Below are 25,537 nucleotides of genomic sequence, written 5' to 3' on the forward strand. Positions count from 1 at the left end.
TGGTTTTTGCTGACAGGCACAGCGGAGTGTGTGCAAAATATAATAAAACAACATGACCACTCTTCACTGTGCACTTGCAAAAACTAGCGAAATTTTTCTAAGACCTATTGCATACGAGGCAAGGTCTTTGCGTTTCCACCATAATCCCATTACATATTTTGGACAGTCTTCTGCGCATTTAAAGAGTTTTGACCAAGACTGTACATGGAAAAAGGTTGTAGTCTGTATATGAATGATTTCAGACTCAACTGCTTTTAGTGCATAGCTGGCACTGCTTACAGATGAAAATAAATTCAGGCAAATTATTCTGACATATATTGCACTGTTTAAATAATATCTGTACAGTAAAAGCAGCTCAAATAAGGTACAGTATGCACCTACACTGCTTTCGATGGTTTTAACAGCTGCTTGCCTATATTTATGTACTTTATGGCCCCATCATCTGCCTCATAATTATTTCCTTAAGTGGAAGTGGAGAGATGTGCAATACAATATGCACTGAAATATTTCTTAAGGTACCAGAGACTACGGAGTAGTAGTAACATGGAAGTGACAAGGAATGCAAACACAAGCGCCGCTATTATATCTCTTCGTAGTCTCCAACTCCTAAAATAGCGGCGCTTGTGTTTGCATTCCTCGTCACTTCCATGTTAATACTGCTCAGTAGTCTCTGGTACCTTAAAAAATATTTCAGTGCATATTTTATTTGCCCATCTCTCCACTTCCACTTAAAGATATAATTATGAGACAGATGATGAGGCCATAAAGTACATGAAGATAAGAAAACAGCTGTTAAAACCATCAAAAGCAGTGTAGGTGCATACAGTACCTTATTAAAGCTGCTTTTACTGTACACATATTATTTAAACAGTGCACCAATATTGCTTGCGATGGTTTTAACAGCTGTTTGCTTATCTTCATGTACTTTATGGCCCCATCATCTGCCTCATAATTATTTCCTTAAGTGGAAGTGGAGAGATGTGCAAATAAAATATGCACTGAAATATTTTTTAAGGTACCAGAGACTATGGAGCAGTAGTAACATGAAAGCGACGAGGAATGCAAACACAAGGGCCGCTATTTTAGGAGTTGGATGGCTTCCAATATGAAGCAATATAATCATAGCTTTCATTAAACTACAAATGGTATAATTCTGATTTCTCAGTAAAAGAGATCTGCAAATTCTTTCTCCTCACTGGCTGTCTGTCAGGAAGTCAGACTGTGATTGCGGCTCAGAAGCGTGTCTGTACGCGACCTAAAGGTAACACACAACCACAGAGGATGGCAAATGATTACAGTAAAGGTAACTTCATTGTTCGAGCGTAGTCATACGCAAACATTTGATGTCGCTTCCCGGCTTTCACGGCTGGTTTTGCGGCTATTTAGGTTCAACGAAACGTCACGTAATGCAACCTAAAGGGCAACACGCCACCAGGAAATATGTCAGTAATTTACATGATTATTGCAAACTGAAAAAAAAAAAAAAGGAGTACATAAAGAAAGCTATGAAGTGGATTCGAACCAATGTTCCAGCGTTCAAACAAGCAGCGTTAATTCATTGTGCCACAGTCGCAATGGGAATGGTGGGCTTTAAACAACATCTCTGCTAGACCCTACCATTAAGAGAATGGAAGCATGCATGCAACTGTCACATCCATTTTCAGTGCTCCATTCTGTTGGCTGATCAAAATGTTATGCACACGGAAGCAAGATTTGAAATTGATTTCACTTGCAGCCAAATTAACCAATATATTAAGCATTGCAATTAGTATGACAGAGCCACATAATTGCCGAGATAGAGGACTATACATCAGCACTCCTTTCATCCTAGCACACATTCTTCAGATGCACTGTACCCTTACCAAAGCAACTAAATGTAACAAAGTTCAGCTTCATGCTACATTAATGAATCGTTGGCATCACATTTTACAAAGGCTTCTAATTAACAAAGGGAATGTAAACAGCTGAATAAGTATGCGACAGCAAGAGGCTAATGCCCTCAATGCAAAGTGAGAATAAGTACTGCCCAGGCCAGTCTGTTATACTCCTTTTTTTTTTTTTTTTTTTGAGGTGAACTCAAGTGGCAAAGGGTGACGACAAAAAGCGATTTGGGGCATACTTCTCTTTCAATACTTAGTACTAGTACAATACTTGTACAACAAATTCCATAAGGAGCAATTTGCCAATGAAGGCTTTCATCTAGGATAGTTCATTCTCAAATGTCAGTCAAGTTTCTTTAGAGTCTGACTCCCTGCGAGAGCAATGCAACACCAGGTTTTTTTAGACTACTAGCTTGTAGCGACGCAGCTTCCTTTTGTTTGCCTGTCCTGACCACAGCAGTCAGCAACAGCAGTGGCAGCCTGTCTCACGATGTGCTGCTTTTCTTACCGCTTAATTCACACATCATGTGATCTGACAAAGCAGGCCAAATTATCCGTGTTGTACAGGCGGCTGTTGGGCTAAACGAACGTGGTCCATATCAACTGAAGCATTCCGTGCTTTTACACAGAACACCCGCCACGCACGTTAGCAGGGCAGTGACGTCCTCACGCGCTAGCTGCATCGACAGTGATAAGACGGGACGTAACCATGAAGGGCTTCGAAAACACCACGCGAGCAACAATGTGAGCCACGGGGACGCTCCAGTGATGCCTCCTGCGGTTCACGGTGCTGACCAAACCGACAATCGTCACGCACAAGTGTATGCAGTGGTACCTTGCCTTTGTGGTTCGGCGGGCGGAGGCTCGCCCGATGGCTGCGCGGCAGGGTTCAGAGCAAACTTGTCCTTGTTACGAAGGATCCAGCGAAGTAGGTTGTCCAGTCTCTCGTTGATCGCACGGTCCCTGCGAACTGCCACCTCGTATCCGCGGTTCAGGTCCCACATGAGTCTGTGCCGATGGCTCGGCATTCGCAGGTATTTGAGCTGCACGGCGCCGTCGACGTACTCGCGCTGCTCCCCCGTCAGCGAGAAGTTGCCGATCTCGCGAGGCTCACGGAAGCTGGGAAACTTTCCGTTTGAATTCTCGACAGCTTCGAGCACGTTCATGGACGCGACGAAATCGCCCGGAACAGGGCATTTTTGCCGCTCCCGCGCCGGTGTTTTGCTGCCAGCGTTACCGCTAAGCGCCATCTTGACGCCAATGCTCGGCCCCAGTGTTGCTTTTCGGCTTTTCTTCACAACTCTACCATTGCTTGCATACGGCAGTTGAGCCAAGGTCAGTGTATGGTTGAGCTGCGTAAGACTGCTTAGTACGCAGTAATGGGAGCTTACAATACACCTACCTTACTTCCAACGGGCTTATACGAACTTTAGCAAGTCTTGGCTCCAAACGCTCCGGTGGATGTATTCTCGGTGTGCTGGGGTGACAAGGCGATAGCGCGAGTTTCGAAAATTGAAAATGAGCTTCTGGAAATCAATGCGAAATTCTCGCTCTTATTCAAAAAAGCACTAAAGGTTGCCGGCTGCGAACCACTTCTAATCTGCGCGGAGTTCAATGCTGAACACCAGGAATGGGGATATGATACACAAAACTAGAAGTGGAAGGGCCTGCTTGAATCTAAATTATCCAAAGGGCTGTCTCCAATAACGGATGCGGCGATGCATCCACGCGCATGGGTAACAGTGTCTGTAAAGACACCGCGCCCGATCTAACTCACAGGTGCGGCCCAGTTGAATGGTGCAACACGGGAAAAAACTACGGCAGCGATCATATACTGGTCACAGAAATTCGACTCAGATTTAATCTTCGGGATGCCGTGTTACGAGCCAAAATAATAAATTCGGATAAATTTAGGTCAATTAGAGGGGCTGCAGGTAATAAGTCCTGGTCTTCTCTGACTGAGTGGCAACAAGAATTTAATCGGCATATAGAGGAGGCCACGGAAGAACAGGCGACGAATCTGCAAGTTCCAAAATTAGACAAACACCTCCTACGTACATCTCCTTAAATCCAAGAGAGAATTGGAGGGAAGGTGGAAAACGAAAAAATGGAACAGGAATCTAAGAAGAGGGGTTGCTTACCTTAATAAGAAAATTGAGCAGTATGCAGCCAAGCTGTCCGAAAGGAGCTGGGCCGAGGTGCGTGTGATGAGATGAACTTCAACATGAGGCTTTCCAAGACCTGGGCTATCCTCCGCTACCTCGTCGATCCCAATAACACTAAGAGACGGACCAGACAAAATCAGATTAAGATCAAGCATAAGTTCAAAGGGGGAAACGAGGAGCTGCTAGATGCAATCAGGACAACATATACATGTCAGGATTCCGGCCCGCCCTAGCTTGCTATACCGGGCTCGAGAATAAGGCCATAGATGCTCCAATTGAATTGGCAGAAATTAGGGCAGTCCTGCAGGATCTCGAAAAGAGATCTGCTCCAGGGCCAGACAATATCACAAACACTATGCTTAAAAATCTGGAAGAAGGCTCTTTACACTTCATTTGCGAAGTGATGAATAAAATTTGGGAAGGGGCCGAAATTCCAGAAGAGTGGAAAATTTCCGGATTGGTCCTCATTCCTAAACCGGTCAAGAAACTTGAACTATCCAACATGAGGCCCATGTCTGTCACCTCTTGTCTGGGAAAGCTCATGGAAAAAGTGGTCCAAATCAGAATATCTAGGCATATGGAAACCAAGGAACTCTGGCCAGTGGAGATGGTAGGGTACAGGCCGGGATTAAGCGCACAGGATGTCATGCTCAGATTAAAGCACATCATGGACGCTGCCGAGGACGATGCATCATATAGAGCCATCCTGGGACTTGATCTCATTAAGGCATTTGATAATGTTGAGCACAGAACGGTTCTCGAAGGCCTCAACTCGGCTGGAGTGGGAAGCAAGTGCTTCAACTATGTCAAAAATTTCCTTACCTGCAAGAAAACTGAAGTTAACTTCGTGGGACTTAGGTCCGAGCCCATCAGTACCGGGGGCAGAGGAATGCCCCAGGAATCTGTCCTCTCCCCGGTACTCTTCAATTATGCATTGAAAGATCTCTCATCCCATCTTAATAAGATAGAAGGCATCAAACATGGAATCTATGTAGACGATATAAGAATCTGGACCGATAGAAGCTCCAGCGCCGATATATCGCATAGGCTGGAGGAAGCGACATACTATATAGTTTAAAACTACGCCCTAGAGAGATGAATATCTTGCTCTCCTCACAAATCTGAACTTTTCTTAATGTGCAGCAAAGCACAACTAACCAGAGAGTCCCACCTACCACACCTACACAAACCAGTGGAGGTATACATGGGAGGGAGCAAGGTACCGAGAGTCAGCACCATTAGGATCCTGGAGTATTTCATACAGCAGAATAGGAAAAACACCACCATCCTGAAAAAGCTTCAGACGTATGTGGACCCGGTAACGGGGATATTCAGGGGAATCTCTCTCAGGAACAAATGCCTCAGAGAACACTTCCTAATAAAACTGCGTCGTGCCTTTGTAATCAGCAGGATAGCTTATGCCACCCCCTTTCTCAATCTCAATCCTGGCGAAGTGGAGAAGTTAGAGAAAATGATCAGAATGTCATTCAAAAGGGCTTTAGGCATCCCCCCCCCCCCCCCCCCAACTCGCCGACAGGGCAGCTTCTAGCTATGGGAATGCATAATACCTGGGAAGAGACATGCTAAAGCGGTCAGGGAGGCCCAGACTTCGCGGCTCAACTCCGCTATAGTTGGCCGAAAAATACTACAAAAATTGCAGCTTCAATCAGGTGAGCCATCCTATGTCGCTGAACTACTGGAGCTTGAGACACGGAAACCATTCAAAATTGCACCGATCCCTAAGAATATGCACCCGATTCATGACATGGAACGAAGACAGCATAGAGCAAAATTTATTGTAAGCAAACTAATAAACGACCCTCCTGAGGAATCAGCCAAGTGAGATGCTGCCTGCGGGCTAGAATGGGCCGCGGTCATAACAGTGGTAGATGGGAACCACTCCCAGAAAGTAATTGGACCCATTAATACGCGTAACGCTTTCATAGCTGAAGAGGCTGCGATAGCGCTAGCATGTACAGGCACTAAAGCCAAAACTATCATTTCAGATAATAAGGCGGCTTTTAGGAACTTCGGCAAAGGCCTAATTTCCAAGCCGGCGACCAGTCTACCGAGAAAGCACCCGCTAGACCGGGAGGTTTCAGTCATCTGGGTTCCAGCTCACGAGGGTCTATCAGGCAATGAGGCTGCCCATCGCCTCGCTAGAGATATATATACACCCGAGCAGCCCTAGAGACCCCGCTACCCGGAGACAAAGACCCCTAATCACCTACAAGGAGTTATCTGAGACTCCCAGACTAAACAGAAGGATCTATCCACCACCAGACAGGTCCCTAATACCCTCAGAATGCAGGACCGGGCAAGAAATTCATGCCAATAATTTCTTTCCTTATGTTACTCTGCATAATGAGTTGACAGGGGACCCAGAGGCTTGCAATCTCTGCAATGTACCTCAGTAAAAATACTCTAATCTGACAATGCCCCGATTCTCCGGGAGCTAATTAGGAAACTGATCCCCTTGATCAAATTACCTGAGAATCCTACATCCGCAGCCCAAATGCGGATGAACAAAAGATCGTCCTACGCCTGGCGGAGGAGGCTTACTCCAAGACCTTTTCTGCGGCCACGGCGCAGGAGAGCCGGCAAGGAGACCCTCCCCCTGGCTGAGCCCCTGCCCTGAGGTCCATGTCGATGTAAATAAAGTCTTCTCACTCACTCACTCACTCACTCACTCACTCACTCACTCACTCACTCACTCACTCACTCACTCACTCACTCACTCACTCACTCACTCAAGGCCGACACAGGTTACATCCCGTTAAGGGGCCTACTGGCCACCAGCAGTTCCCCTTTGGGCTACCGGTGCCATCTTACGGAGTCGGGCTTTTGCCAGTTCCACGGCCGCTCAAGGGACGCGCACAACGTGCGGCGTCGCCGGTCGCCGCCCGATCCATGCTTCGCCTAGTTCAGATCTAGAATGCCTCGATTCCTTCCCAGCCAATTGGCAGCTACGACGCTTTCATCGAAGCTTCGGAGAGGAGGAGAAGAAAGACATTTAATAACTCGAAAGGAGTATTACATGAAGGTGTGATTGGATCAAATCTCACAATAAGCGTCGACGCTTGACAGTAATTGGTTCACTGGAAAGGAAAGGCCCAATATCTGTCACACTCATTCTGTGGATACTTGAACCGCGCCGTAGAGGAAGAGATGATGGTGGGAGTGAAAGTGGAAAGCGAGAAAGAGGAGCCGTAATTAATTTCAGGACTCGAGACATGCGCTATGCACTAAATATGGATAACGATCACATGCATGTTTTATATTGATCGCAGCACGCTACCGTCGCTGCGCCGCCATAGAAAAAGATACGTAGCATATTTCTCCATGGCGCCGCTTCGACAAACAAATGCAGTTGCCTTTACCGTACTGCAGTGCACGTCACTTGCAGCCCACGTCAAGAATCGTGGTCACCCATTCTGTTACCGGCGTTTTAAACATACGAAAGCACCGAACATATGCGTTATATCTTGTGGTTAAAGCAGCGCTAACACGAGACGAAGGAAAGAGGGGGACACGACTCTGACCCCTCTCTCCTTCGTCTCGTGTTAGCATTGTTTTTAGCCACAAGATCATGCACCAACCAGCCCAACTTTCTATCATGTTACAGATGTGTTATTTTCGTATATATAGATTCCTGAGCTAGGGACACAGTTTCTGGTTGGTTATTAAAGCCATACGCTTTGATTCCCACCATGGCATCGCATATACGGACGCTTTTCTCTCTCCCTCTTCTTTTTCTCTCTTCCTTTTATTTTTTCTTCTCCCTACAGTCACAACAACTTTTTTCACTGACATCGCAGAGCACATGAACACCCCTCCGTTTCGGCGCCATCGAAACGCAGCCGCCGGCAGTCCATTTCGAACTCGGGTATATTTTAGTACAATATAGTCACGCATCTTATTAGCCACTACGCTACGGCGGCGGGGCCTTTCGCAATGTCCCAATGCAGTTTCTGTAGTGACCTCTAAGTGTTTCCGTAGCAATCGATTACAGCACCTCTTTATTTTTTTTTCACTGCCACCTTCGAATTCCCTTGCGCCGCAGGTCGAGTATCCACTTGAAAAGTGTAAAAGATATATACTGCGTTTTGCCTTTCCTATAAACCACTTTATATATTTACAAATATTCACAAAACTGAAAAAAGCACAAAACAAGCTCGTTCTTGGTGGACATCTCAAACTCTCAGTACGGCCGATGTGCCGAAGGAGAAATGAGACGTCGTTGAGTGCGGTGCGCCTTTATTTCTGTTCATGTCACGCTTTCACTTAGCCCACTTGTAACAATACTGAAGTACCAATAAAATATCATTTTTATAACCAATATTATTAATAATAATAGCCACACGTTCTCCAATGCATGGGGAATGGCAAGGGCCTCTCCCATGGAGGAAGGAAAGAAGTTTTCCTTCCTCCATGGCTTCTCCTAAGTTGTTTCCTTCCTCCATGGTCTCACCCGACCACCGGTCGAGCGCCTTCTTTTATGGACCAGAAAGCCCAATCCGGACGCTGTAGTTGGCCACGGGCCAAGAAGCCCAATAACGATAGGGTCCCTAGAAATACTTCTAGGGACTCTAATAACGAGCACGCTTGGCTCCCGCCGCGGTGCGAGGTGATGGGAGAGGAGGGCGCGCTTCCATGGCGCCAGCGGTCGTTGTGGCGCCACATGGAGGAAAGAAATGTGGCGCAAGATTCCAGAATGTCTGGCATCTGTTGTGACAAGTGCAGACGACGTCGAGGCTTCTCAGTACGTCGGTGCCATGCGGAGCAGCACCGGGCTTGTAAAGAGTTGTCAGGCGCTCGCCCGCGCCCGCTCGACTCTAGTCGTCGGCCGCTGCAGGAGCCGCGCGGTACCCGCGGCTAAAAGCACAATCATAACAACCTTTCTTTTGGATGTCAAACTCCATAAATCAAACATCAGTCAATCATTGTGATCAAAGTCCCCCACTCGGTTATTTGCGGTTATTAATAGTGGCTTCAGATGCGCAATGCATTCGGAGCTTTTGAAAGGACACGTCAAATGAGAGATGGCCTAAGTTGCAAGTATACGGTGGCCTGACCTGCAAGCTATTCCTCTGCATTTACTTCACGGGCCACGGCGCTTTTCTTTTACTGCACTTAGAACAAGTGTTGAGTTCGAAGTGCTGTGTTCTCGTGCGTTCTGTGACTAGGGCAGAGCGCGTTAATCGACATATACCTGGCACACCTCTTCGCGCGTCGCCGGGAGAACTCCCCGTGTCTGCGCCCAGCGGGAGGCCCCCCACGGCGGGCTCCCTCACCCTCCTGGTGCGGGGAAGTAAGTCCCACCTGTGGACGTGCGTTCCCTCCATTCTTCGGCTGGTCAGTTCGGCTTTGGCCGACGCTGGTCGCACCTTCTTGCCTGGTTAATAAACAAAGTTAACAGTAGCGCGTACGTCTTTTTCATTGACGACGCACAAACACGACAGTGGCGAGTAAATGTTGTTTTCGAAGGGCTGTGTTCTCGTCCATTCTGTTACTAGAGCAGTGAGCGTTAATGGACATAGCCTGCCACGCCTGTCCGCGCCCAGCGGGATGGGCCCCGCGGCGGGATCCCTCACCCTCCTGGTTCAGGGAAGCAAGTCCCCTCTGTGGACGGGCGTTCCCCCCTTTTCTCCGTTCTTCGACCGGTCAGTTCGGCTTTCGCCTCGGCCGACGCTGATCACACCCTCTTGTCTGGTTAATCAACAAAGTTGACAGTAGCGCGTACGTCTTTTCTGCATTACTACGCGCGAACATGACAAAAAGATACCCCGCAGGGAAGAGGATAAACTTTATTTCCGCCGAAAGGAAGTCATAAAATATGAGGGGTGTAAGTGTAGTCAGTCAGTCAGTCAGTCAGTCAGTCAGTCAGTCAGTCAGTCAGTCAGTCAGTCAGTCAGTCAGTCAGTCAGTCAGTCAGACGGTCGGTCGGTCGGTCGGTCGGTCGGTCGGTCGGTCGGTCGGTCGGTCGGTCGGTCGGTCGGTCGGTCGGTCGGTCGGTCGGTCAGTCAGTCAGTCAGTCAGTCAGTCAGTCAGTCAGTCAGTCAGTCAGACGGTCGGTCGGTCGGTCGGTTGGTCGGTCAGTCAGTCAGTCAGTCAGTCAGTCAGTCAGTCAGTCAGTCAGTCAGTCAGTCAGTCAGTCAGTCAGTCAGACGGTCGGTCGGTCGGTCGGTCGGTCGGTCGGTCGGTCGGTCGGTCGGTCGGTCGGTCGGTCGGTCGGTCGGTCAGTCAGTCAGTCAGTCAGTCAGTCAGTCAGTCAGTCAGTCAGTCAGTCAGTCAGTCAGTCAGTCAGACGGTCGGTCGGTCGGTCGGTCGGTCGGTCGGTCGGTCGGTCGGTCGGTCGGTCGGTCGGTCGGTCGGTCAGTCAGTCAGTCAGTCAGTCAGTCAGTCAGTGGTTGCAGCGTGTTCGCAAGTGCGACAACTGGACTCCCGGGATCACCCGCTGCTGGCAAGCCCACGCACCTGCGAGGGAGCGGCGCTCGTCTAGCATGGCGGCCACATCTCGAGGCGTCGGACTGCAACAGTGCCCGGTGTGAACAATTTGGTGTTTGTTTATGTGACTCTCTCGTATTTTTTCTGCGTTGTAAGCCTCTGATTTATTGAATACTGTAGTTGCATGCTTAGCGTTTGTTTTTCTGTGAACCTCTCGTCTCGTCTGTGCAATTTTAGTGTTTGTGTGTTCCTCTGTATCGTCTCTTGCTGTGTATAAACTTTGTTTTGTTTGTTACTTCTGACTCCGACCCTTCGACAGCAGGGGCACGGAACGGCCACCCCCTTCTGTCACTACAAAGTAGTTGAATTCCGGCTGAGCTTGCCACGCAGGTCGAGGGCATCTCCTTTGCGACCGGAACACCTACCCCCACTCATTCTAAGGATGTCTAGGAGTGTGCGCATCGTTAAGGGCGCATAGTTAATAAACCTCATAATTATTAACGTGTGACAAAAGAGCAAGATGTTTCTCGTATCGCTAATAGATGGTGCGGAAGTCGCACCCGCATGTGACGGAAGGGTTCACTGAACGAGAGAACCAGTAACCAGCTCCCCGAAACATCCGACGGCTCCAACTGCTCCGATGGCTCTGGCTCCGACCGCTCCGTCTCCAATCGCTCCGGATCCGACGGCTGCGGCGAATCCGGCTCCGAATTTGCGGAGCAAAATGGCTCACCCGCTTTTTGAAAGGAGCGGCTCCGAAGATCCGGCTCGCTCCGGAGCGACCCATCCCTACTATGGCGGCTACACCAGTTTTTCATGTTCTCGATGGTTAAATAAACCCCTTATCGATGTTCCACTGTAGGTCATTATCGGCTACAACGATTAAATCTGGTCGCTGAGAGCCAGCATCAGAGAGAAAAACACGGAATACCACAAACACTCCTGACAAATGACACTCACAATACGAAAACGTATGAATGAGGAAATGAAACACAAAATCCAGTATGCTCGCCTGCCTCCGTCGAAACACCGATGGCGGCTTCGTTTCTATGGAGGCAAAACGGAGAGGTCCCCGTGTGTTGTGCCACGTGAGTGCACGTTAAAGATCCCCAGATGGTCAAACTTACTCTGTAGCCACCCGCTACGGCTTCTCTTTCTCTCTTTCCACTTTAACCCCCCCCCCCCTTTGTCTCTTTTCCTGCCACCCAATTCATTTATTTATTAAATGACCACGTATAGAAACTTGGCGTGCACCGTTGACGTTAACGGTGACACAAGGGAGAAGAAAAAAGCTAGCGTTCAATAAGACTTTCGGTAGTCTCCTACGTTTCTGATGGTTACGTGCGGCGTTAACTACGTCAGTCACTAAGGTGCACGGCTTTTCTTTTCTTACTCTTCCCTCAGTCCTTCAAGCTCAATGCATTTCCCTTCAAACATTGGTTCTGGAAAGCGGGCTTCATTCGGAATGCCAGCGGCAAATCTTCACGAAGCTCCAACCGATGTAATGGCGACTGCGGCATGTCAGGACTAGAAACATTATTAGTAGTAAGTTTCTTGTATTTTCCCGATGCAGTCGCGAGAAATTATTTCCCCTACGTGGCAACCATCACCTGAGCTGGCAGCGGCGATAAACTGGAGATTGCATGAAAAGTGCCATACGAACGATAAAAATCAGTCCTGAAGTTCAATTTTGATGATCCGCCCCTTTGATGCATTTATTAGGGTTAGGGCTTTCTAATGCTGTGCCAAATGATGAGAGATAAAATCCCGGCTGCGTCGGCCGCTTTTCAATGAAGGCGAAAAGCAAGACGCCCGTGTGCTGTGCAAACACTGGCAAGAGGGTACGCTTCCCTCAGAGTGGACACACGTTCAGGTTACCTTTATTCCTAAACCCAGCAAACCGCTTACCCTATCGAACCTTAGATTCATCAAACTAACTTTGTGTCTTGGTAAACTTTTTGAACGCGTTGTCTTCAGTCGGCTACATACTCACATTCAAACCCGCGACCTTTTTCCTCCCACAAAGCTGGGTTTCCACAGCCCCCCATGCACCCAAGATGTCATGATATCCTTCGGCAAATACAGTTGAACATACTCACAACCCCTGCACGGCTATATCTCTACAAATTCCGTTGTGATCCATCATGCCCCAACTACCCTTCCCATTATGCCAACCTTTCACACTGCCTATTTTCATGTCCGGTTTCATTGCAATCGGGATTCTTTCCCACTTCCTCCCATACTATCTGGACCTGGGTGGACTGGCTTGGTGCTGAGGGTGAAGAAGAACAGCGCCTGCTCGTCCAGCAGGCCAACGATGTATTAGTGCTACTACTGCTACTACTACTACTACTACTACTACTACTACTACTACTACTACTACTACGACTACTACTACTACTACATATATCCGAAGACATCCCCCATCCCCAACACTGCAAACGCACTAGAGCAATTACTGGCTCTAGGCTTGCAAAAGGCTTTTGACAATGTCTATCACACCGCTATATTGGATTCATTATCCAATCTGGATGTGGGGAATCATACACACATTCTCCGGGATCGCATGTACAGCAGAAGTTCCGTTCACGCCACTACAATGCCCCACCTTTGCCCTTGGAAATAGGCGCATGATACAGAAATCAGTCCTTTCCCCTTTTTGATTTGACATCACACTCATCCCCACGGCTCCAAACCTGCCACAGATCCCAAACCTCTTCCATTTTCTATATGCAGATGATATCACCCTGTGAACCATCACTAGGAATATCATTAGCATGGAAGAAACTCTTTAGGAGGGGCCATAGATGGGGTCGAGATGCGCAGCCTCAATGGGCCTTGCATGTTCCTCCACCAAATCCGAGCTCCTGATACTTCACCCAAGGCAGCGGAAGCACCGCCACTACGTTATGCACATCGCCATAGATGATCAGCCAATGCCACAGGTTCACAAGCTTCGAATACTAGGTATGTTCATGTGAGGCAACGGCTCTAACCCGGATACTCTCCAGACTCACTACCACAGCCCGTCAGATCACCCGCCTTATCAAACGTATAACTCGAGCATTACAAAAAAGCGCAAGAATGACGCATAGTACAGGTATTTAACATAAGCCGCATTCCTTACTCGCTGCCGTACTTATATCTAACAAAAAAGAGGCAGACAGGGTGGATGCTATCATTAGGCAGATTTGTAAGGCAGCCCTCGGCTTACCTAAACGCACCTCAAAAGCGAATTGGCGGGAGCCCGCCGCATCGCTCGACGCTACCCCAAATGGTCGGCACAATCTCTCCTCTCTCCAACTTAGGTCGCTCGGTGCTCCAAAGAAACATATGCAGTTCGAAATACAGTCTGCGATCACCTCACTGTCCATCCAGTTCCTGAAAACATGCATCCCCATCATAACCAGGCCAGACGGGAGGCGAGAGCACGTGCCCTACACAGAGCACATGCGAATGAACCCGACACGGCAGCGCGAATGCCGCAGAATATCCACACCACTCCGCCTACGCTCAGCACCGCTCAGCCTACGATGACCAACCGAGGCCACCTTGGATTGCCTCAATGGCAACTCGTGACACCTCGGGGCCACCCTGCCAACCTCGTGTTGCTCGCGCTCCAGCGAAGCACGCGTGGAGGCCGATATGCATACCACATCATTCGCGAAAGTCAAGGCCGGAACGGGGGCACAGCCTTTCACAATTCGCGGACTATCACGTATCGGCTGCATCCCCATAGGTACCGCTTGCGCAAAACACAGCACGCTCGCTGGGAGGAACATCGCACGTGTTCTTCGTGTACTGCATACACGTCTCCCTGGGCACTGACGTTAACCCTGAGGTACCTGTAGGTGATGGTCTGAGGTATGGGCTCTCCGCTTGGCAGACGCAGCCTGGAGAGGGTGGGGCAGGGGCCCGCGAAGTACAGCACAGCTGATTTCTTTGCATTGAAAGCTAGCCCCAGTTTTCCGAGATGTTCAGCGGAGATGGAGACAAGCCTCTGCAGCTGTGCTTCCTCCGCGGCTAAAAGTACGATGTCATCCGCAAATACCAGGCCCGGTAGTGTCCGGGCCTCTGGGATACCATTTTGTAAGTATGGGAGGGCAAATCCGACGCCAGAGCAGACCAAGTGGTGTTCGAGCTGTGTAGAGCATGATCGGCGACATTGTGCATCCTTGTTTCAGTCCTACACGCACGGGGACAGGGTCGGAGCAGGCATCGGCGAAGTACCCCATCACGGTGTTGTCGCTATATAGTCGATGTAGCAGTTCGATCCACCTTTTTGGCAACTCGATAGTAACCATTCGATGAAGTAGAAGCTCGTGGGGAACACTATCACACGCCCTACTTATGTCCAGGAAGCACATCACAAGCCCTCGATTTTCCTTGCGCGCAATCTCAATGCATTGTGTCCGCCCAAAGAGGTCGTCTTCGAGGCGGCGACCCTGTCTGAATCCATTTTGCAGCTCCGAAAGCAGGCCCTTCGCCTTGGGCCATGAGACTATCCATGTCTTCAGTACCTAGGCGAACACCCTATAGAGTACGCTAGAGATAGTCAGAGGCGACTACTCTGAGGAAGCCTCGATCTCCGCCTTTTTTCGGAAGGAGGCATACCTTGCCGTGGAGCCAGTCCTCGGGGATAGGGTCGCCGGCGATGGCTCCCGTGTATAATTCAGCAAGCTGTTCGCAGGTATCCTTGCCAAGGCATTTAACCAACCCAGCGGGAATGCCGTCCCATACAGTCGAGCTGTGTTAGCCCCCATGTGGGCGATGGCTCGGTCAAGCGCCTTGGGTATCACCGACCGCGAGTTGAGATTGGAGGTATCGCTGTCACGTGATGTTGGTACACATGTCTAACTCCAGCATCGGATTCTTCCCGGTGATCAAACTGCCCGTATACTGAGTGGAGGTGGTCTGTGAGATGTTGCGCCAGCCCAGTGACCACTGCACCTATGGCTGTGTCCCGTAGCACATGAGATGGTGGCTCCCTGTCCAGAGAGGCCACATACGCCCATACCTTGCGTGGAGCGTTGCGCCCCGCCCGAGAAGTGGCACGAACTTCTTGCTGGTTCATGACACGCAGCTGCTCTCCAACTTACTAGGTGGCCTCCCTGCGCGCGCTGCTGCTTTCAATTGTATTGGCCAGTTTCATATGAGTCCACTCGAAGAGTGTATTTCCGGGCTCTGGTTCTCTGTCTTGGAAGTGCGGTGTAGGGTGGTTGGCATATGCAGTCGAATGCGGTTGTGGTCGCTACTGACACTAAGCCGGCCGTATTCATCAATTTGCACCTGCATGATGCTGGCTGCACGCTTAGGCGACTCGAGCATATAGTATATAGTCGAACAGCTGCTTCGGGCCCTCCACGTGAACTGTCCTTCGCTGTCGGCCCGGAGGTTGGCAATTTCCAGGCCGTGCTTGGGGGCCCAGTCGACCATGATCTCGCCATTGTAGACCAGGTAGCCATCCAAGGACTGAGTACGCCCGTTAAAGTCGCCCATGAGTAGCACCTCTTTACCGGAAGCCCACCTCTGAATATCTTCTGTGAGGCACTGCATCATTTGGGATTTCTAATCGTGTTGCCCGCACGCCACGGCAAGATATACCACGCCGACGATCATGGGCATGTCCAAGATGGTGCCAGTAATCCATATGTGTTCACAGCACGTGCCTATCAGCCTTTCCCACGTAGAGTCGCTTCTCCACAGCATACTGACTCCTTCGACCCCCGTTCGCGATTGTTTCCAGCCCAGTGTCAGCATTCGTGAACCGAGGGCTCCTCTAAATCCCTAAGATGTGTCTCAGCTACCGCGAACAAGGTGAAGTCCTCGTTGTTTAGTGTCTTGAAAAGTTCATCCCACTGCCTTTTTTCGTGCTCCGTGGTGGTTCAGGAAGCCTATGTGAACTGCGACGGGATGTCTGCGGCGACATGCCTGGTTTCGTCGGCGCCCTACTGGGGCAGGCGGCGAGATGGCATCGAGTGGTGCCTCAACAACTCCCCCACAGCGGCGTACATTGCCGGTATTGTGGCCTGGCTCCACATTGGGATTTGTGTAGCGCCCTATTGCGGGAGAGTGAATGGTGGCTATTTCCTGCGTCTGTTGATGGGGGGGGGGGGGGGTGTACTGCTAGCGGTAGCTGAAGAGTTCTCTGCGACTCTGTCTGATTCGCGCATTATGCTGATGGAGCCTGTTGGTAGTGTTGGGCTTGTCGGGCTTGTAGTGTACGGGCACGCTGCGGTTGTCTCATTCTGTCCTTGCGTTGGTAGCAAGGTCGCTGGGCTAAACATGTCTTCGTGGCCTCGCTAACCCTCGTCAACAAACCGGGCGCCCTCAGTGGTGTAGTGAATTCCGTTCCTGTCCTACATTACCGGGGTCCAGTCCTTGCTGAGGTCAATGAAGCAATGTCGGCTTCGCTTGTACCACCTCTTCAGCTGGGCGTTAGTGGTCAGTACAGCGGTGCAAATCTCCCCTCCTCGAGTGGTAACTTCGGGCAATGAGCATACTATGATGACCGCTGCGGGGTCCGCCCGGGCAGCTTCCAGGGATTGGGTGATAAGCTCCGGTTTATGCTGAAGTGCCTCCGTAAGGCCTATATATATCAAATATCGGCGCGGTACATCTTGGGCCTGGTCTTCATAGTGATTGATGTGTTGTATTGCTACATCGGTTGGCGCATGTTTGCTGTACAGGAAACCAAGTGCTTTCGGGACACTGACCGCTTTCCACATGGCTGTTGAGAGTTTACCCACGTTCTTATCACCGATAGGGATGACCTCTCGGCCACATCGGATGCAGGGTATCCATTATCTCAGTTATTTTGCTTGGCAGCTCGTCGTTTACTGTATCAGGGTGGATGTCCTGACCTTTTCTGGCTACGGGGTGCCTTCTCCCAGCTCCGTTTGCTCTACTTGGGGATAGTTCTCATCCCAGCGCCTATTCGTCGGGGCGTTGCCTGGGCTTAGCACTTTGACCAGAAGGGTGTTACCGATAGATGCCATCGCGCTCGTTCTTGATACCTCACTAGCCGCTTAACGGTTCTTCGGCGTGTCTAATGCCATCGAACCTGAATGCCTCGCCAAAGGCTTCTGATTCTAGATGAGCATCGCCACTCACCACGCCTTGCACACAGTCCTGCATTTTATGCGAATTCCGCTCGTCCTGGTTATCTGGTATGTCGTTGGTCTCGTGAACTGAGGGATCTTCCCTCATAACTTGTCCTCCTTGTCATGTAGAAGATGTCTCCTGGCTGGTGTGTGTACCACTGGTATCCCGTGTTTGTCGTGGCATGGTATTCGTGCACTGTGACGTCTATCTCAAGGCTAGTTCCCGAACCACAGCTTCCAGTGTATCCACCCTGTTCTGGAGCTCCACAGAAATCAGCTGGTACTACGTGGCGTGACATGGTCCATAGGGTCACGAAGGGTCGGACACGACTGAACGACTGAACTGAACTGGATGTGTCATCAGTCCAGCTGAGAAGTCCTCAATCCGCAGACATATTTTACAGACAAAAGCTGCAAAGCTATCGAAAGGCGTATCGTCCAGATAAACCCAGCGGTCGCAACTGTCCCATTTAATCGAAGGACCATCCTGTTCGTTTTTCGCGGTCTTGCCCATCTTCGCGTACGGGCCTTCGTAGAAGCGGGAAAGAGGGATGGATAGTCCCATGGATGGGATAACCGGTTGACCCCGCGCCGCAGCTACCCCCTCGACTGGTAGTCGGGGAAGGAGGAGGAGGAGTAAGTGTCGTGTCGCTCACCTTTGAGGGGTAGGCCTGAGTCCCGAGCAACATCGGTGCTGGTAGCGGCGACCACTGCTGGGTCAAGCCAGTGTGGAAATCAATCCTAATGGGCCCCTAGATTCACGGCACATTTCAAACTTAGCGTACATAAAGCTAGGGAATGAGGACTGCCCTCTTTCGGCGAGATCAGCGAGGAATAGCTATTTTTAGAGCACTATTCTTCCCGGGCGCCGACGATGGCGCCACCTTGGTCGGGGATAGCAAGCAGTAAAACCCCTTGATACTTTGAAAGTTACGCCAACGATTGAACTTTGCCGCCGCCATGCTACCTCCTCGCCCCTTGCGCGCCCCTTCGCTGAAGGCCGGCTCTCCGCCCGATTTCCTGAGCGACGATTGGTCTCCCTGCCGTTGCCCTTGGAAACCAACGCGCGTCCGGCGTTTTTCTTGTGTTTTTTTCCTTCGCACCATTCTTCTCCTATTCTCGGCGAGCGAATATTGCGCGCTGTGCTTTTATTGCAGCGTGCAAGCTCTATGCCGTGCTGTACATAGACCTTGGCTGTCGCGCGTACAACTGCAGCAAGCGGCCGGAAGATGGTTATGCGGTACTCATGATACCTCAAGGCAACTTGCGCACGAGTCAATGGATTCACAAGATTAGTCGAAAGAAGTTTATTCCTAGAAAGAACAGAGTTGCTTGCGACGTAAGGTGCCTTTCTCACTCCCCGTAATAACGCGTCACCTGACGCTGCTTTTTTTATTCCTTCTTGCTCCTCAATATTTTTGCGGCGGCAACGTGTTCATTGTATAAAAATAAGCTTGTCCTCTGCAGCATACTGAATATTCTGCGAGGCTCCAAGGCTCCGTCCTTTAACACGCTGTCGACTTCTGTACAGTCAGAAATAGGGCACTATAATCTGCTTTTTGCTGTCAGAGATAACTGGAAAATTACAGTCTCACGATTGCATTTGTCGCGATTATGCTAGGATTCCTGGCCTCCTTCACTAAAAATCAAAATTTCGGCTTGTAGAGGAGCTAGTCTTTCGAGCTTGTACTTGTAGTGTGCGTCGGTTACTCGCGAGCAATGAATGCTGGCCCTGAAAAACTCTTTGGCAAGTAAACCCTAGGTATTGCGGGTAATCTGCACTAGTTAGGTCGTACGGCATTTTTTTCCAATTCTTGAATGTGTCTTGCCATGCTTCGACGCACGCGTGGGTTAAAACTTAAAATGTATGCGTTCGTTTTATCAGGGATACGGCCAATGTGCAGGAGGTGTTTATATGGTCACACACGCTTCGCTTTGACCATGACTACTAGGCGTTGGCAGGCTACCTTCGCTTTGAAAGCTGGAGCTCTAAAACCGCGATTCCGCGTACTCATTTACTGCGAGAAACGTTTTTCCATCGATATCAAATCAGCCGGAATCATTGCACCAATTTTCTGTATTTACGAAACTTAAACAATCAACAATGATTATAGTTATGATGTAAAAATAGGGGAATATTTTGCAAGCAACAATTCTTAGCACTGTAACATATTACTCATTTCAACTGTATGCAAGAAGATTTTTTTTCACCTAGCCTGAGTGATTAACTCATCGCTCTATGTTCTAGCTACATTTCACTGAAGACCGGTTTGAGCCGCCAATATTACACGAACTCGAAAAAAAAAACTGAGGCCCAACGCAGTTCCACCAATTTTCTCTCACCGACCTGTCCTGAAGCAAAGGAAGCCTCTTCGACAGAGACATGAACCTCGCGCTGATAGTAGTCAGTTATTTCTGTAGCCTGCTCTTTTCCCTCCTTCATTTATGAGAAAATAAGAAAGTATAAAAATTAAAAGTCAATGTATAGTTGTCTCGTCAGATATGAGGTAATAGAGATATGACTGACAACGTAAGTAAATGAAAATTGAAGTATATCAATGGGTCATGGGACGGCATCAGATTAAATAGTGATGGTTATGAATAGTGATAGCTAATGTTGGTGATTGTTACGGATATTAATAGTAAATGATAGCATTAGGCCCGGATAGTGAGGTGATAGTGTTCGTTGCGAATAGTGACAGTTATGATAGGTCACTTGACGGCATTAGTAGATATAGTGTTAGATAGGACAGCGATATTTAATTAATTGGCAGTTATATGCTTTCTCATTTCCACACGTTGAAGACTTATGTGCCCCCTGTTTTTTTATTTAATTGTTGCGTTCAATGAAATTACGCTCTTTTACATAGCGCATGAGGCCACAGCATGCTTGCCCCAGAACTTCAGTGTGTCGGCAATAGGGCCCACTACTTCTCCCAGTGTACCCTGCTGTTTTTTAACCACACGCGAAGTCAGTGAGTGGCCGCATACTCATAACATTAATTAATTCCTCCATCAGCATCTTATCAAGACAGCCGTGGCAAACCTGTTTCCTTGCCTCGAAGCGGCAAGGAACAGGCAAGGAACAGCTCAAATTTTGGTTTTAAACAAAATTAACTAACGCAGATTAATACGGATCGCTAACTAGCACAGTGCCATTACACTTGGCCTAAGCTTTCCAACGGTATACGGTTCGATGTTGCAGCTAAAATTTAAATTTTAATTGCAATTTACTAAATATCAATTATTTTGGCCCAGTAATAGATCAAAATACATGTACAATTAACCAATAATTCAATCTCATGGTTGATCACGTGACATATGCTATGCTTAGACAGATAGCTTGACAGTAGCGACATAGACTAAGTCCTGCTTTGACCTTCTCTGATCTTGAAGTTCAAAGCACCAGCCTGGATTGTTTTCCGAAGTTTTACCGCGGTGACAGCTTTCACACTCTAAAAAACAAACACAAAGTCAGAGGCAGTACTAGATTAGGTGCACAAAGTAAAACACCTTATCATGTGACTTAAAAAGTGTCTGCAGCACACAGAACTCGCCTGAAAGCTTTGTTTATCAGTATTCCCCATTCAAACAGTTCTATGAAGAAGCCAGTCAATTCATGAACGTTACTTTCGGCATTCTCAATGCTTTTCTCGCAATTTTTCAAAAATTTTGTGCACTCCTGGAGCGCAGACCTGGCCCAAAAGCTCGCGCTTCATTCACTGCTGTGGCCGGCCGGCGGGCGACAAGGAGAAAAAGCGTGTCGTGCGCAGCGCTCGCCGCCGCCGCGCGAGGAGAATCGAGGAGGAAAGCGCGCCGCGGAGGAGAGTGTCGCTACTTTCAAATAATCAAGGGATTTTAGCAAGCAGACGCTTCCAGCGCTCGCCCTTTGGCGCGTAGTAGGCGCCGCGGTAGAATGAATTGTTCATTGCATTTTTTGCCTCGGTTTTCGCTGAGTGCAGACTATAGAGTGGGAGAATGAATAATCAGTTGCTTTAGTAACCGCCCCAATCCGCGTTGAACTTGTTAGTCAAGCGCTGATTACGATGTACAGGTTGGCTTGGGGGACACGGCCAAGCTCTCGGTGTTTTGTTTTAGCCGCGCCCTCTTGCGACATCATTTAAAATTCAATGGTGCCAATAGGAGGTGGCTCCAAAACGCTTGAGACTAGATATAGCAGATGTGCAACTTGCACGCTTTTATATTAACCGCGCTGGCTGTGTAGCTCTTCCAAAATTTAGTATTTCAATGACGCGTTTGTTCATTCCGTCTCTTGGTGTATTTGGTGCATAGTTGCGCATGCGTCTGTTTCTTGGAGATTTGTTTTGGCTACGTCACAACCTAATGGTAAGAGACTCAGAATGGCTGCAGTCGTTTAATGTGTGTGTGTGTGTGTGTGTGTGTGTGTGTGTGTGTGTGTGTGTGTGTGTGTGTGTGTGTGTGTGTGTGTGTGTGTGTGTGTGTGTGTGTGTGTGCGTGCGTGCGTGCGTGCGTGCGTGTGTGTGTGTGTGTGTAGAATGCCGGAAAAGATTACCTCGTTGCCCACCGTTGCATAGTTGCGATTAAAATATGCAAAATGAAGTCGATTGGTTTATAAATAGGCACCATAGCAATGCTTTGCCTGAAGCTACAGCCTAGCAGTAGAATAATTTTCACTTGTAGATATCTTCGATAATGTCAGCCACCTGACATCAAACAGTACACGGGCGCATTGCGTTTTGACTGCATTGGAACACTGCTGCCACGGCTGGGCTCGAAACCATCTCTTTGGGTTCAATGATTTTATCGCCACATGCAATAATGGTTCGTAAGAGAACCGCCCTTCATATTGTTACGAAGCGGCAAGCCGATGAAGACAGGAGACAGAACATGACCGATGACGATGGTAGATGACGTTTAATGAATGTTCGCGGGCCTAGCGCGAGCGCTCCTGCCCGCACCACTGCCCGATTCTTCTTCTTTGTCGTCCGTAACATGACCCGGGGCCACCGAGCGATCGTCCCGATCGTGGACGAGGAAGTTTAGCAATGTTAATGATTTATGGCATGATGATGGGCGTGTCTGGATGCTTGAAGAAGAAGAGGAAGAAGGAAGAATAGAACGGCTTGCCGGTACGATGTCTGATGCGTGGGTGATCCGCGTGGGTGATCGCGGGCAGGAGAAGGAAGAATAGAACGGCTTGCCGGTACGATGTCTGATGCGTGGGTGATCGCGGGCAGGAGCGCTCGCGCTCCTGCCCGCACCACTGCTCGCTTCTTCTTCCTTGTCGTCCGTAACAATATCATACAACTGGCATGCGTGACGTATCATAAGCGTATACAGTCACAGTAACTTAGTCGTTTGTGATCGCAGTAGCATGCGCACGAAAAAAAAATGCAAGCGCTGTAAAATGAAACATTTCATTCATTCAGCACTATCAAAGTGCACACGTTGATTTCTTTAGGAAGTGATTGGAGTAATTCGGAATCTTCAGTAAAGTTATCTTAAGAGACAAAAGAGATTTGGTACATCATTTTATGCAGGACACGGAATGTTGGTTGGTTGGTTTGTGGAGTTTAACGTCCCAAAGCAACTCAGGCTATGAGAGACGCCGTAGTGGAGGACTCCGAAAATTTCGACCACCTGGGGTTCTTTGATTGATTGATTGATTAAAACTTTAATTTCCACCGATTTAGGAGGCCCCCTACTCCCCGCTCCTGGCACGCAGGCCTGAGGAACGGGGGCTGGAACCTCCGCGACTAAGGACTGGCGAATATACATTGGTTATTCGCGGCCTCAGCCGCCAGGCGGACGGCTTTCTGCTGGTCAGCGGGGACGTCGCTTCGCAGCAGGGTTACCCAGGCTTCTCTACTTTTAATGTTGTCCCTAGCGCCCGGAGACTTAGGGCATTCCCAAATTATATGGTCGAGGGTCCCCCTCGCTTCGCAGGCTTTACATTTATCGTTTTTTCTCTCCTCTATCTGGGTTTGAAACAACCAGACAGGGTTCGGGAAATTTCCGGCTTGTAATCGCCGCCAGGCTATGGCCTCTTTATTATTTAAGCTAGGATCCAGTGGCGGCATCAGACGTCTTCCTAATCTATAATTTTCGATTATTTCTTTATAGGTTTGCAAACGTTCGTCCATCGCCTGGCAGTCGGGCGGCTCCGCGTTTGCCCGGAAGTAGAGATCTCGGGCCTCGTTGCCGGGGACGGACGTGTGTGCTGGGACCCAAATTAGAGTGATTTTGCGATCAATTTTAGTTGCAGCTTTTAGAATTCGGGCGGCTTCTTGTGAGACCCTGCCTTTTCCGATATTCCAGAGAGCAGTTTTACTGTCGCTAAAGATCAATCTAGCCTTCGTTCCGACGCAAGCGAGCGCTATTGCGACCTCTTCAGCCGTGTCTATGTTTCTACTTCGGATGGTGGCGGAGACGACTGGTGCGCCGCTACCATCGACTACCGCGGCGACTGCCGCCCCTGATAGGCCTCTTGCAGCGTCTACGTAGGCAACTTCTTTTACTCTGAATTCTTTTGCACTTTTAACCAGTGCTTCTGCTCTCTTCTCCCGTCTCTCCTTGTGGTATTCTGGGTGCATGTTGCGGGGGAGAGGACGGACAATGATGTTCTCGCGACATTGTGGTGGTAGGAAAACCTTGTCGGCTGTGCCCCTATCTATTTTTCGACCCACCCATTCTAAGATGGTTCGACCCGTGCTCGACCTACTTAATCTTTCATGTTGGGCGATTCTTACCGCTTCAGCAAGTTCCGTCCAGCTATTATGCACTCCCATTTCTATCAGGCGTTCCGTAGAAGAGGAGATGGGTAGACCCAGCGCCCTCTTGACGCAACGCCTGATGAGTGCGTCTATCTTTTCTTTTTCATTGGTCCTGATGTTGAGGAACGGTGTGGCATAGCATATTCGACTTATTATGTACGCCTGCATCAGTCTCAAGAGGCTTCTCTCTTTGAGGCCTCTGCCTTTGAATGCAATCCTCCTAAATATTCCTGTTACCTGCGTCGCGTAGGTAGTGAGTTTTTTTATCGTTCCGTCATTATACCCGTCCTCTTGAATAAAAAGTCCGAGGATTCTGATTTGCTGGACTCTTGGTACGGGTTTGCCGTCGACCTTTATTTCTACGTTAAAGTCGCCCTTGCACCTCATTGATTTTGGATTATATATGAAAAGTTCGGATTTTTGCGGAGAGCACGAAAGACCCCTTCGGCCGCGTAGGACACAATGGTGTCCGCCGCCGCCTGTAGGCGTTCCTCTATGCTGCCATCGCTGCCGTTGTTCATCCAGAGATTAACGCCGTCCGCGTAAATGCTGAACTTCAGGTCTTTTATGACTTTAAGGGCAGCAGGAAGGCCTCTCATCACCACGTTAAAAAGGAAGGGGGAGAGCACCGAGCCTTGCGGAGTTCCTTTACTTCCCAGGTGGACAGTGGGGGATTCTAGGTCCTGAAACTTTAGTTTCAACGTCCTGTTTGTCAGGAAATCCATTACGTAATTATATGTCCTCTCGCCGACTCCTAATTCCTGTAGTCCCGCGAGAATTGCCTGGTGTTTTACGTTGTCAAATTCTTTTGTTAGATCTAGTGCTAGAATTACCTTCGCGTCTCTGGATTTCGAGTCAATTATGTCATGTTGTAATCGGAGCATTACATCCTGTGTGCACAGGCCCGGTCGGAACCCGACCATCTCATGCGGCCACAGGTCGTTTTTCTCCATGAAATTAGTTAGCCTTGTTTGGATTACGCGTTCCATAAGCTTTCCAATGGATGAGGTTAGAGAAATAGGTCTGAGGTTTTCCAATTTCGGGGGCTTGCCAGGTTTTGAAATTAGCACAACGTTTGCAGTTTTCCACTGCTGGGGAAGACGACCGCTACTCCATACTTCTTGCATGTAGTTGGTGAGTGCCGTTATGGAAGCGTCGTCTAGGTTTCGTAGCATTTTATTTGTTAT

The 25,537-nt window shown here is 49.0% G+C and overlaps 1 protein-coding gene across 1 annotated transcript in view; it reads right to left on the reverse strand.

Annotated features, from left to right (window-relative positions):
* Positions 1 to 3,280, reverse strand: part of LOC146209810 (decapping and exoribonuclease protein-like) — a 35,290-nt gene extending 32,010 nt beyond the window's left edge. Inside the window, exon 1 of the mRNA XM_084603967.1 lies at positions 2,721 to 3,280. Within this exon, the coding sequence (XP_084460093.1) occupies positions 2,721 to 3,130 (410 nt within the window). The 5' untranslated portion in view covers positions 3,131 to 3,280. The remainder of the gene's footprint in view (positions 1 to 2,720) is intronic.
* Between the last annotated feature and the right edge of the window lie 22,257 nt (positions 3,281 to 25,537).

Source organism: Amblyomma maculatum, chromosome 1 (assembly GCF_055883805.1).
Source record: "Amblyomma maculatum isolate TAMU_Amacu chromosome 1, ASM5588380v1, whole genome shotgun sequence".
NCBI classification, from domain to species: Eukaryota; Metazoa; Arthropoda; class Arachnida; order Ixodida; family Ixodidae; genus Amblyomma; species Amblyomma maculatum.